General features: G+C 48.2%; 1 protein-coding gene across 1 annotated transcript in view; it reads left to right on the forward strand.

Annotated features, from left to right (window-relative positions):
• The window catches only part of LOC140430264 (intestinal mucin-like protein), a 55,695-nt gene that overhangs the window by 17,310 nt on the left and 25,253 nt on the right, over positions 1-13,132 (forward strand). Inside the window, exons 7-12 of the mRNA XM_072517689.1 lie at positions 5,172-5,422; positions 7,896-8,079; positions 11,654-11,906; positions 12,494-12,675; positions 12,827-12,896; positions 13,020-13,129. Of these exons, the coding sequence (XP_072373790.1) occupies positions 5,172-5,422; positions 7,896-8,079; positions 11,654-11,906; positions 12,494-12,675; positions 12,827-12,896; positions 13,020-13,129 (1,050 nt within the window). The remainder of the gene's footprint in view (positions 1-5,171; positions 5,423-7,895; positions 8,080-11,653; positions 11,907-12,493; positions 12,676-12,826; positions 12,897-13,019; positions 13,130-13,132) is intronic.

Consider the following 13,132-nt stretch of genomic DNA (forward strand, 5'->3'; position numbering starts at 1 on the left):
TAGGGATGAAGATGGGGAGGCACTGAAAGACAAACAGAAATCTGGGGAGGACCGTCATTTTCACGGTCTGTACCCTCCCCGCCAGTGACAGCGGGAGCATGTCCCATCTCTTAAAGTCCCCTTCCATTTGTTCTACCAACCGGGATAGGTTTAACTTGTGTAGTACTTCCCATTTCCAGGCCACCTGGATTCCCAGATATCAATAGCTCCTCCCTATCATTCTAAGCGGCAGCTCTCCCAGTCTCTTCTCCTGCCCTCTTGCCTGGATCGCAAACATCTCGCTTTTCCCCATGTTCAATTTATACCCCGAAAAATTGCCAAATTCCTCCAAGATTCGCATTACTTCCCCCATCCCCTCCAACAGGTCCGAAATGTACAAGAGCAGATCATCTGCATAGAGCGAGACCCGGTGGTCTGCTTTAAAAGCCAGCTATTTAGCCCAGTGTGCTAAACCAGCCTGATAGAGCAACCGCACACAGTCAATAAAGCCCTCATCAAACCCAAACCTTCCCTGCGCCTCCCACAGGTAATTCCACTCCACCCGATCAAAAGCCTTCTCCGCATCCATCGCTGTCACCATCTCTGCCTCCTCTCCTTCTGAGGGCATCGTAATAACATTTAGAAGCCTTCGAACATTGGCCTTGAGTTGCCTGCCCTTAACAAATCCCGTCTGGTCTTCCCATATCACCCCGGGACACAGTCCTCTATCCTTGTGGCCAGTATCTTAGCCAGCAGTTTGGCATCCACATTCAGTAGAGAAATCGGCCTGTATGACCCGCATTGCTCTGGATCCTTCTCCTGTTTCAAGATCAATGAAATCGAGGCCTGTGACATTGTTGGGGGGAGGACTCCCTTCTCTCTTGCTTCGTTCAATGCCCTCACCAGCAGTGGGCTCAATATCTCTGAAAACTTATTTTAGAATTCCACCGGATAGCCGTCAGGCCCTGGGGCCTTGCCCGACTGCATGCCCTCTCGCCCCTTGATTATTTCCTCAATCTCAATTGGGGCTCCCTGCGCCTCCACCAGGTCCTCCTCCACCCTCGGGAACCTCAACTGATCCAGAAATTCTCATCCCCTCCACCCCAGCCAGGGGTTCCGACTCATATAATTTACTATAAAAGTCCTGAAACACCTCGTTCACCCCCGCTGGGTCCAGGACAGTATTACCATCTCTCCTCTTTACTTTACCTATCTCCCTGGCAGCCTTTCTTTTCCTGAGCTGGTGTGCCAACATTCTGCTTGCCTTTTCCCCGTACTCATAGATCACCCCCCTTGCCTTCCTCAACTGTTCCACTGCTTTCCCTGTGGTCAACAGCCCAAACTCCACCTGTAACATCCGCCGCTGCCTCGGTAGCCCCGCGTCCGGGGCCTCAGAGTATCTCCTGTCCACCTGGAGTATCTCCTCACTAATCTAACCCTATCAGCCCATTCCACCTTTTCTCTGTGGGCTTGTATTGAGATTAATTCCCCTCTGACCACTGCCTTCAAAGCTTCCCAGACCGTCGCTGTAGAGACCTCCCCCGTATCATTTGTTTCCAAGTAGTTCTGGATGGTCTTGTTAACACGCCCACAGACCACCTCGTCCGCTAGCAACCCCACATCCAGTCTCCACAGCGGGCGTTGCCCTCTCTCTACACTAACCCGTAGATCCACTCAGTGCGGGGCATGATCTGACACTGCAATTGTCGAGTACTCAGTATCCACCACTTTTGGTATTAGCGCCCTGCTCAGAACAAAAAAGTTGATGCAAGAGTATACCTTGTGGACATGTGTAAAAAAGGAAAACTCCTTCGTCCTCGGCCGTGCAAACCTCCATGGGTCAACTCCCCCCATCTGTTCCATAAAACCCTTCAATTCCTTTGCCGCAGCCGGCCTCCTCCCTGTCCTGGATTTTGACCGGTCGAATTCCGGATCAATGACTGTGTTGAAGTCCCCTCCCATGATCAGGTTATATGACTCTAAAAGTCTGGGATCTTACCTAACACCCGCCCCATAAATTCCACGTTGTCACAATTCGGAGCATATATGTTCACAAGTACCACTCGCACCCCCTGCAGCTTCCCACTCACCATTATGTACCTACCCCCTTGTCTGACACGATTCTCCCTGCCTAGATTGCCACTCGTTTGCTGATCAAGATCGCTACCGCCCTGGTCTTTGAATCCAGTCCTGAGTGGAACACTTGGCTAACCCACCCCTTTCTCAATCTCGTCTGGTCTGTAACCTTGAAGTGTGTCTCTTGTAGCATTGCCACATCCGCCTTCAGTTCTCTCAAATGCGTGAACACGCGAGCCCTCTTGACCGGCCCATTCAGTCCTCTCACATTCCATGTGTTCAGCCTGAATGGGGGGCTTCCAACACCACCCCCCCCCCCCCACCCCTGCCGACTAGCCATCACCCTTTTTAGGCCAGCCTCGAGCTCGCGCCCTCCACTTCCTCGAGTCCCCACTCGGGCTGTCGCTGTTCCCGACCTCCCATTTGTCCCCTAGTAACAGTTCCTCCCCTGTCAGCAAAGCAGCTCCCCCCTCCCCCCCTAGCAACAACACTAAAAATCCAATCCCCAAGTCAAGCTCCAGCTTAACACCTGTCCACCCTCCACTGTGCTTCCGAGAGTCAGCTGACCCATGCTGGCTTGATAGCTCCCACCCCTGGCACCAAACAGTCTGTCTCCCTATTTTTCTCTCCTCTCACCACCCCCCCCCCCCACATGAATAAACATTTTAAAAGCATCACATTCCCCAGTAAACAAACAACAGAAAAGTAAACTGTGAAGAAAAAAATCACTTTAGAAAACTAGTCACCCAAAAAGCAGAACTAAATTCAAAGCCCATCTCCCCCTCTAACAAGGTCCCTGCAAGACAGATCGCCCTTTAACCATCCACACAGCCCATTATTTCACATAGGGCTACTTAAATTTTACAATCCAGCACCAGAAATCGCGGCCACAGTACTTCTCCAAGGCTTAAGTGTCTTTTAATTCGCCTCCAGCTTCATTTCTTTAATAAAGGTCCATACTTCGTCTGGCGTTTCAAAATAGAAGTCCCGTTCCTCATGTATGACCCACAGGCTGGCTGGGTATAGCATCCTGAACTTCACCCCCTTTTTAAAGAGGGTTGTTTTTGCCCGATTGAACCCAGCTCGTCTCTTGGCCAAATCCGCTCCCACGTCGTGATAAATGCGCAACTCACAGTTCTCCCACTTGCTGCTCCGTTCTTTCTTGGCCCACCGCAAAACGTGTTCCTTGTCCATCAAACGGTGAAAACGTACCATCATGGCCCTCGGCGGTTCGTTCGCTCTGGGCTTCCTCGCGAGGGCTCTGTGCGCTCTGTCCAATTCCAGGGGCCGAGGGAACGCCCCAGCCCCCATCAACTTCTCCAACATGTCCGTCACATAGGCCCTCGCATCCGATCCCTCACTGCCTTCAGGGAGGCCAACAATTCTGAGATTCTGCCTCCTGGACCATTCGCCAGGTCCTCCAGCTTCTCCTGCATTCTTTTCTGGCAGTCGTTCATCATCCCCACCTTGCTTTCCAGCACGGTTATATACTCCTCGTGCTCAGACAACTTTTGTTCAACCTCCTGGATCACTCTCCTGTGGGTTTCCTGATTCTGAACCACTTGATCAATCAAAGCCTTAATCGGGTCCAGCGTGTCCTTCTTCAGCTTGACGAAGCAATCCTCAAAAAACTTCACCAGCTGCTCCGTCGACCACTGTGCCATCTCCCCGTGGCCCTTGCTCTCCGCCTGCTTTCCCGTGTTACCAGCTCTGCTTGCGTCTCCCTTATAGGACTTTGTCGTCTCACACAGCCACTTCTGGTCCACTTCTCCATACACCGGAGGGGGATTTTTCCATACTGTGTCACGCTTCACTGCTTTATCCCATAAAATCCGAAAACAAACGGGGGAAAAAGGTCCAAAAGTCCGTTACAGGCGGGAGCTATCAAGTGTGCGACCTACCCCTACATGGCCGCACCAGAAGTCAATATTTTCCCATCTCTTGTGCCCTCCATCCCATTATGTCTGTGAATGACAAAGGAAAGAAGAACTTGAAATTATATAGTTCTAAATCACATTTTTAGGTTCTCACAAAATATGTCACATCTGGCAAACTTTTTTAAGTAAAATCACCTTTGTTGTGTAAGCAAAAATGGCAACCAATTTGCACAAAGAAAGGGGTGGGATTCTCTGGCCGGGTCCACCTGGTGACCGGAGAATGCCGCCAGAGGTCAATGGAGTTTTACATTGTTCGCGGCTCGCCTGTGGCGTTCTCGCGGCGGGCGCGGCAAGAGAATATAGTCCAAGGTCTCCACGAACTTGAAAATGTGGTGAATAGATAGTTCATGTATTTTAGTGGTTTGGTTGAGGAATGAATTTTAAAGAACTACCTGTTATTCTTCAGGATCTTTTATGGCCAATCAGGCAGATGGGCCTCATTTTAACGTCAATTTAATATCCCATTTTAAAGGCACCATCCCTGACAATCTGACATTCCCTTACTGATACATTGAAATCTTAATCTCACAGAGGCTTGGTGTCATACTTTGTTTTATAATACTTCTGAGAAGCACCATAGGATTACGTCAAAGATGCCATATGAATATAAGTTGTCGTTAACTATTTTCTAAGGTGCTGAGCATTCCGATTCTGAAGCGACCACCAGAGCCAAGCTGACTGCCAGTTTATTGCCAGATGAGAAATAAATTGTTGGTGGCCAAATAATTTCACAAATTACTAAACCGACAAATACAAAGAGCCCAATTTCATCCTATAAATCTGCGCTGGCCCATGCCTGAGTTGATGAATGGGTTCAAATAAGACTGTTGGTCTCGGTGTGAAAAAAATCTAACTGACTCAGTTTGTTGATTAAGAATCCACATCTGGGGGGGCAGCACGGTGGCGCAATGGTAGCACTGCAGCCTCACGGCGTCGCGGTCCCAGGCTCGATCCCGGCTCTGGGTCACTGTCCGTGTGGAATTTGCACATTCTCCCCGTATTTGCGTGGGTTTAGCCCCCACAACCCAAAAATGTGCAGGCTAGGTGGATTAGCCAAGCTAAAATTGCCCCTTAATTGGAAAAAATGAATTGGGTACTCTAAATGTTTTTTTTTTAAATCCACATCTGACTTGAATCAAACATTTCCTCAGAAACTCAGAATGTGATTTGAAATTGCAGGTGTCTGCGCAGGATGGGGAGGCAGTCACTACCTTACATTTGACGGAACTGGTTACACATTCCAAGGAAACTGCACTTACATTCTGGTGAAGCAGCTAAACGAAATAATCGAAGGTTTCAAGATTCTCGCAGACGACGACTCCTGTGATGATGACAAAGATCTGTCATGCCCCAAAGCCATCATAATATTTTACAAATCTTCAATAATAACGCTGATTCGGATGGTTGTCAACGATACTGTAAAAACAAAGGTATGGACTGCTGCATTTCCATTTATGCCAAAATAATTAGACAGCTCCCCTCATGGTTTAGAGTACTCGCATTTTCACATGCGAGTCCTCTTGATCAGTAAGTATTGCAATTGGATTTCAGCTGGCAGCGGGGTCACTCTCATAATGGTCTCAATGTCCCTGGACTATTGCTAAAAGAGTGCTTGGCTGTGAGATTCCGTGATAGCACAGCATGTTATTATTTAGTGGTTTTAGGTATAAGAAGGGCCACTTTAGCCAGTTACCAGAGTACTGCAAGAACCATGCAACTGCACTGAAGCATAAGGGGCGACATTCTCCAACCCCCCGGAGATTCGGTGGGGGCGGGAATCGCGCCGCGCCAGTTGGCAGGCCCCCCCGCTCGATTCTCCGGCCCGGATGGGCCAAAGTCCCGCCGATAAATTGCCTGTCCCGCCGGCGTAAATTAAATCACCTACCTTACCGGCGGGACAAGGCGGTGTGGGCAGGCCTGGGGTCCTGGGGGGGGCGCGGGGCGATCTGACCCCGGGGGGTGCCCCCACGGTGGCCTGGCCCGCGATCGGGGCCCACCAATCCGCGGGGGGGCCTGTGCCGTGGGGGCACTCTTTCCCTTCCGCCTCCGCCTCGGTCTCCACCATGGCGAAGGTGGAAGAGACTCCCTCTACTGCGCATGCGTGGGAAACTGTCAGCGGCCGCTGACGCTCCCGCGCATGCGCCACCCGGAGATGTCATTTCCGCGCCAGCTGGCGGGGCAACAAAGGCCGTTTCCGCCACCTGGCGGGGCAGAAATTCCTCCAGCGTCGGCCTAGCCCCTCAATGTTGGGGCTCGGCCCCCAAAGAGGGGGAGCATTCCACACCTTTGGGGCGGCACGATGCCTGTCTGATTGGCGCCGTTTTGGGCGCCAGTCGGCGGACATCTCGCCGTTTCCGGAGAATTTCGCCCCAGGTCAGCTAAGAATTTAAAGCAAAATATTGTGGATGCTGGAAATCCGACATAAAGACAGAAAATGCTGGAAATACTCAGCAGGTCTGACAGCAACTGCGGAGAGAGACACAGTTAACATTTCAAATCAAATATGACCAGTTCTGAAGAAGAGTCAATGTTTACTCAAAAAGCTAAGAAATAAACTTGGAAACTAAAAGAAAGGAAGTAAATAATACATTCTGGATTAAACTTTAAGGGACTAATTTTTCTTCCTGTGGTCCAGGTGCAAAACAGGTGCAGTGCACAAGACTGCACATCGTCTCACCAAGCCTGAATCTTTTTGTATTTCTGGGTTAAGATCACTGAAGTTCCAACTCTGTAAAGTCACTCCTTATTTGTGGCTGGACATGGGTAAAAGAAAACAACAAGAGACTCTTATCATTGGTATTTGCTGCGAACTGCAGGATGTCTTGGCTACTGGCCAAAAACAGCCTCCCCCAGGAATGTTCTTTACTCAGGGAAAGATAAGTTTATTGGTCCGCCACACTGTTTACTGCCTAACCCACTCAGATTCTCAGACCTGAATGGGGTTTTGTGCAAAGTGTAAGACTCATTTTCTGTGGTTTAACCTCCTTTGGAGCTTCTGCCAAGCAGAGACCGGGAACAAAATGAGGAGCAAGTTGTGGTGATGTTATTTTTATAGAGTTTTGATGTTTGCACCTGTTGTAAATATGCTTACCTACCTCGGCCATTCCACCCAAGTCCAAGTGCAGCACGAAGGATAGAGAGATCCACTGTCTTAAATTTCACCGCGTTTTCTTCTGCTTTACACCTGTGAAATGATTATTAATCAGGCACAACAGGGTAAAATAATTTCTCATGTGTTTTCAGGCAACACATATCATAAAGATATTCTTCATGTTCCTCACTTTATTATCTATAAACCTAAGTGTAATAACCCTCACGAGACCCATGGGCATGACCCAATTAATCTCCCCGTGGGGCTCATGGAGTACGGGCTCCCCTGCTGATGGGCAGTGGCCTATCAGTTGGGACTCATGGAATTAAAAGCCGGCCTGGATTGGGACCAGCATGATTGGTAGTCCCAGTTGGGGGGTGCTGGACGCCGCATTGCGGCCTTTTCATTCGGGTCTCTTGAAGCTTTTATACTAAGTAACTGTGAATCTACCACATTGCCTGCTAAAGTTGTAAGCTTTAGACTTGTATTAATTAATGGAAACATTTATATTAGATTTATATCCACTACTGCTGAACTCTAAGCTTGGACACCACAGAACTATCCAATAACTATCAATATCGAATGATCAGTCTGTAATTTAAGAATAACATACAGCAACAGTGTCAGATTACTGATTAAATCCATACTGATTCGATCAAAATATTTTCAAAGCATTCAGAATAATTTCATGAAAAAAAAGATTTTTTAAAAATTGATGACCAAGTCAGCAGCTGTTTCCTCAAGTTTCGAAAGTACAGATGTGACAGGAATAGGGTAGTAGTTGACTGAAGACTCTTGCTTCTATTATACAGGCACTGGTCAATGGACAGGAGGTCATACCACCTTATTATCACAATGGGATAAGGATCAGTTCCTCAAAGATCACACTAAAGGTTGAAATTATTCCCATTAATTCTACCGTTACTTTTAATGGCAAGGACTTTACAATCGACCTCTCCTACAAGATCTTTGGAAACAATATTGAAGGACAGTGTGGTATGTGACATTTGGATTATCAGTTTTACTTTCAATTGTCACAATTATAGAATGCAGTCTCTGATTAGAGGTTACATTATGCATTGATGCCCATTAATTTGGGGCGCGATTCAGCGGACTTTAAAGTTAAGCCCGGTTTCGGGTGCGTTTGGCGGGTTGTCTCTTGACGGCGGCAACGCTGAGATTCACCCCGCTATTCACCAGCACTTTGCCGCTTTTTGTGGCCTCAGGAAGTTTCTCCCCGCCGAGGCCACACTTTAGTCGATTTCCTGTTGGTAAGCTTATCTCGCCAGCAGAAGCGGCCCCTCGTGGATTGACGCGCCATTTTGACCGACAGCCACAATCTCTGCACCTTTCCCATGTCAGGACCACCCCCCCCCCAGCTTTATGAACTCCCTCTTCACCCCTCCAACCTTCTTGCAGCCCCTGGAGCCCACCTCCTTCCACACTAATAGGCAAGAATCCCTCGGCCCAACCTCAGCAGTGCCAACCTGGCATCTGGGCACCTAGGTACTGCCAGCCTGGCACCCTGGCAGTGCCTGGGTGGCACTGTCAGGGGAGCTGGATGACAGTGCCAGGATGCCATACTGGCATTGCCATGGTGCTCAGTGTCAGGGAGCGTGCTAGGGGGCAAGCCAGGGTACTAACCCTGCCCTGCCCCATACCAGCCAGGCATCTCTAATGGCCTGCAAGACCTCCTGAGATGCTGTCTTGCCTGGTCCACGTTTGTGGAAACCAGTGCTAAATGGCATCCTGGCGAGGTCTCGCAGGTGACTCCCGGGTGCCAGGTGAAAACCTAATGGCTCATTTAAATACAATTATCTGGATCACACTCAGCGAGGGTGAGATCCGAATTGTACCAGGCGGAGAGAATCAGGAGACTTGTGATTGGTCCACCGCTCCGCATGGAGCCCAATTTGAGGCTCTTGCGCGATTCACCCATTGTGCCCGGATCAGCGGTGGGTGCAGCTGAATCACGCCTTTGATTTTCTTTAAAGATGGTGGAGATATTTGATTGTTGTTTCTACTTTAGTTAACCCTTTCCTTCAGGTTAAATAAATGGAGGCCTTTGTCTATGGTGATACAAATTCTAGGTGATTTGTTGAATGTCAATACCATGAGCAGGATTCTCCCGCAATCGGCGGGGCGGCCCCTACTGGCGCCAATAGCGGCGTGAACCACTCCGGCATCGGGCCTGCCCAGAAGTTGCGGAATCCTCTGCACTTCCGGGGGCTAGGCTAGCGCTGGAGTGGTTGGCGCTGCGCCAACCTGCGCCGAAGGGCCTCCGCCGGCCGGCGTGAGTTGGTGCATGCGCTGGACTGCCAGCGTGTTCTGGCGCATGTGCAGAACTGCCGACGTGTTTCCTGCACATGCGCAGGGGGCTTCTTCTCTACACGGCCATGGCGGAGCCTCACAGAGGCCAGCGTGGAGGGAAAGAGTGCCCCCACGGCACAGGCCCGCACACAGATTGGTGGGACCAGATCGCGGGTCAGGCCACCATGGGGGCCCCCCCAGGGCCGGATTGCCCCGCGCCTCCCCCCGAGAACCCTGCTAACCGCCCTCCAAGGCAGGTCCCGCCGGGAAGGACCATGTCCACTTCACACTGGCGGGACTGGCCGAATACGGGCGGCCACTCGGCCCATCAGGGCCCGGAGAATTGCCGTACGGGCCGCTGCCAATGGCCCCTGACCGGCGCGGCATGATCCCCGCCCCCGCCCGAAAACTGACGCCGGAGAATTCGGCAGCCGGCGTCTGAGCGGCAGGGCGGGATTCACGCCGCCCCTGGCGATTCTGGTGGGAGAATCCTGTCCCATATATTTCTTTAACCCAGGCTCATTTTTTCAGAAATATTATTTTTAATTTCCTGTTTCCATTGTAAGAGAAAATTATATTTACAGAGACGTTAAACAAATCATCCAGAATGTTGTTCTTAATTAAACATTGTAAGTAGAACAATGTTACCCAAAGAGAGGAATATTTACGACAGATCAGTAAATTATTCACATACAGATAGAATCATAGAAAATAGGAGCATGAGCGGGCCATTCTGCCCATTGAGCTTGCTCCGCCATTCATAGCTGATGTTCTATCTCAACACCATACTCCCGCTCTCAATCTATACTCCTTGACATCTTTGTGTCTAGAAAAAGGGGACCAAAACTGTACACAATTCTCCAGGTGCAGTCTCACCAATGCCTTGTACAGTTGCAGCAACACTTCCCCACTTTTATACTCTATTTCTTTAGCTACAAATGCCAAAATCCAATTTGCCTTCCTTATTAACTGCATGCTAGTTTTCTGCGATTCATGCACAAGGACACCCAAATCCCTTTGCACCTCACTTGAAGTTTCTCTCCATTTAGATAAAAAGTTGCCTTACCATGTTTCTGAGCAAAATGGTAACTTCATATTTATCCACATTAAACTCTATCTGCCCAATTCTGCACACACATCCCCATCACCACGAGATTTTCTGAGTCACCCACCACCCCCACCCACAGTGAGGGTGACCAATACGCCCCACCAGAGAACCCTCTCCCCCCCTTAAGAGAAACTCCTGCTTGGAAGCCCTGCCTTACAGGGACTCCAAGCTGGAAGCCCCTTATTACAGATCCCCCTGCCTGGAACCCCCCTATTACAGAGACTCCTGTCTGGAAGCCCCTCCCCCCGCATTACAGAGATCCCTGCCTGGAAGCTAGCGAGCAGTCCAGACAGAGACAGTGAAAAAAAATCACAGCTTTAAAACTTATCTGTGCAATAAACCTGCTGGCTCAGGCAGAGGAAGCAGCACCTGTCAATTCCTAGAAAGAGAAAACCACATCATCTGGGTTTAAACCCCCTCAGATCTTTGATCTATAAGGTTTTCATTCATATCTATGTGAAACTGATTTTACCAGGCTGTGATTGACAGCTTCCACACATACCCTGCTGTTTGGATTGTTTAATCTCATTTCCCTTCACACTTGAATGGATTCCAGGTAGCCAGCTGTGAAACTAACCATAATGTTTGTAAAGATCTAACTATGATTGACAGCTGTTGGACACCATCAAAGGCAGTTAAGTGTTTTCTGCAGTAAAAAAGAGGAAGTGAGAGCACTTAACTGCACCCCACTAACTACATCACGGCAACCAGAAAAAGACCCATTTATCTCAAACTCTGCTTTCTGTCTATTAGCCAGTCTTTTATACAAACTAAGAAATTACCCTTCACCCCATGTCTGTCCAGCCCTGTCAGAATGTTATACTTTTCAATGAAATCCCCTCTCATTCTTCTAAACCCCAGGGAATGCAGGCCCTTAAGGCTCAATCTCTCCTCATATGATAATCCTTTCATCCCTGGCATCATACTGCTGAACCTTTGCTGTGCATCTTCCATGGTATTTGGAAGAAATCTCCAGATAGAGTGATGGAGGGTTGAACCTTGGTTAATTTAAGAAACAATTTGATGGTACAATGGAGTACAATCTGTATGGATGGATGAATCAAGATGTATTGAATGACTTGTTCCATTCATAACTATCTTGCAAATTTGGTGATTAACTTCAAATAATGTTACAAATTCTCAATTCCCTAGGTACCTGTACAAACAACAGGAAAGATGACTGCACCTTGCCTGATGGAACTGTAGTATCTTCCTGCTCTCATTCAGCACCTTCCTGGCGCACGGCAGATAAGAATAAGTCTCATTGCGAACCAGTGATCTTTACCACAACCGTATCCCCAATACATCGCTCAACTTTTCCACACATGGAAACCACAACCGTCATGACAACTGTACCCACCACGCCATGTGCAGCATCGGATATTTGCAAGATCATTTTAGGCCCGTATGTTATACCTCAGTGTGAAAATCTCAAACTGTTCGGATTTGGAATATATTCAGACCATGTCAGTTTATTGTGTAGTTGCGCTGTTACCGTGTCAGTGCGGGCTGTCAGTGAGGGCGACTGATGTTCAGGGCAGTAAACAATTTCAAAGTGATGTTGCGCTATTTGCTGTGCCATTTAAACCAGTGTTCTTTCCCCTGGCCATCTTGGGTAGTCCCCTAAAATGGACAGTTGGAGAATTTGTCTGCTTCAGGCATGACACCATTTGTATTATGCAAACTGGTATCTGATTGATGCCTCCTCCCCATAACACGGCATGCTTTCCACCAGCAGCGGGTGCACCCCATTGGCTCCCAGCGGGATCTCAAAGGCATTTTATGGGACTTGCCCACCCCGCTGCCAGTGCAACCCGCAATGGGGGAGTTGCCTTTGGCAGGACCGGTCCAATAATCCCACCCAATGGTTTATTAGACCAAGGAATCAATTTATACTGTCCAACGCACTAGACGTTTTTTTATAGTAATAATTATTTTTTTTTAAATAAAGAAAAAAGAAACAAATCTGTAACATAATCTTTGTTTCCTCAGTGCCTTTTCAAGATGTCATGACATAGTTCTTCCAAGCCCATATTATGAAGCGTGTGTACGTGATGCATGCCACAACAGGAATAAAACAATAATATGTTCCAGTTTAGAAATCTATTCTAAAATATGCCAATCTCAAGGAGATATTTGTATCAACTGGCGAGAACATACCAACGGATCATGTCGTAAGTAATTCATCTCCCTTCACAGATATTTGGACATTTTCAGACATGGATAAGTAAGCAATATATCAATTATAAACTCAAGCAGTAAATATCTTGGGTTGGGTTTGTTGCACGATTTCTCAAGTTGTCTTATTGTATTTGACCCAAACAGAATATCACTGCCCTGCAACGATGGAATATAAACCATGTGAGTCAAAGGATCAGCCTACTTGTAGCTCAAGGTTTGTTGTACTTATTTATCAAAGAATCCTCAGCGACAACAATTGCAACGTTCTTTCTTTCTTTTCTTCATTCACTCTCTCCCACATTTGCTGTATATAATTGATACTCTCTTTAATAATTAGGTATACTGACAAAAATGCCCCAAATGACCAGAATGGTCATAATGAAGGCTGCTTCTGCCCAGCAGGAAAATTCCTTTATACACCATTGGACACCTGTGTGGACATCTGTGGTC

Source organism: Scyliorhinus torazame, chromosome 10 (genome assembly GCF_047496885.1).
Source record: "Scyliorhinus torazame isolate Kashiwa2021f chromosome 10, sScyTor2.1, whole genome shotgun sequence".
Lineage (NCBI taxonomy): Eukaryota > Metazoa > Chordata > Chondrichthyes > Carcharhiniformes > Scyliorhinidae > Scyliorhinus > Scyliorhinus torazame.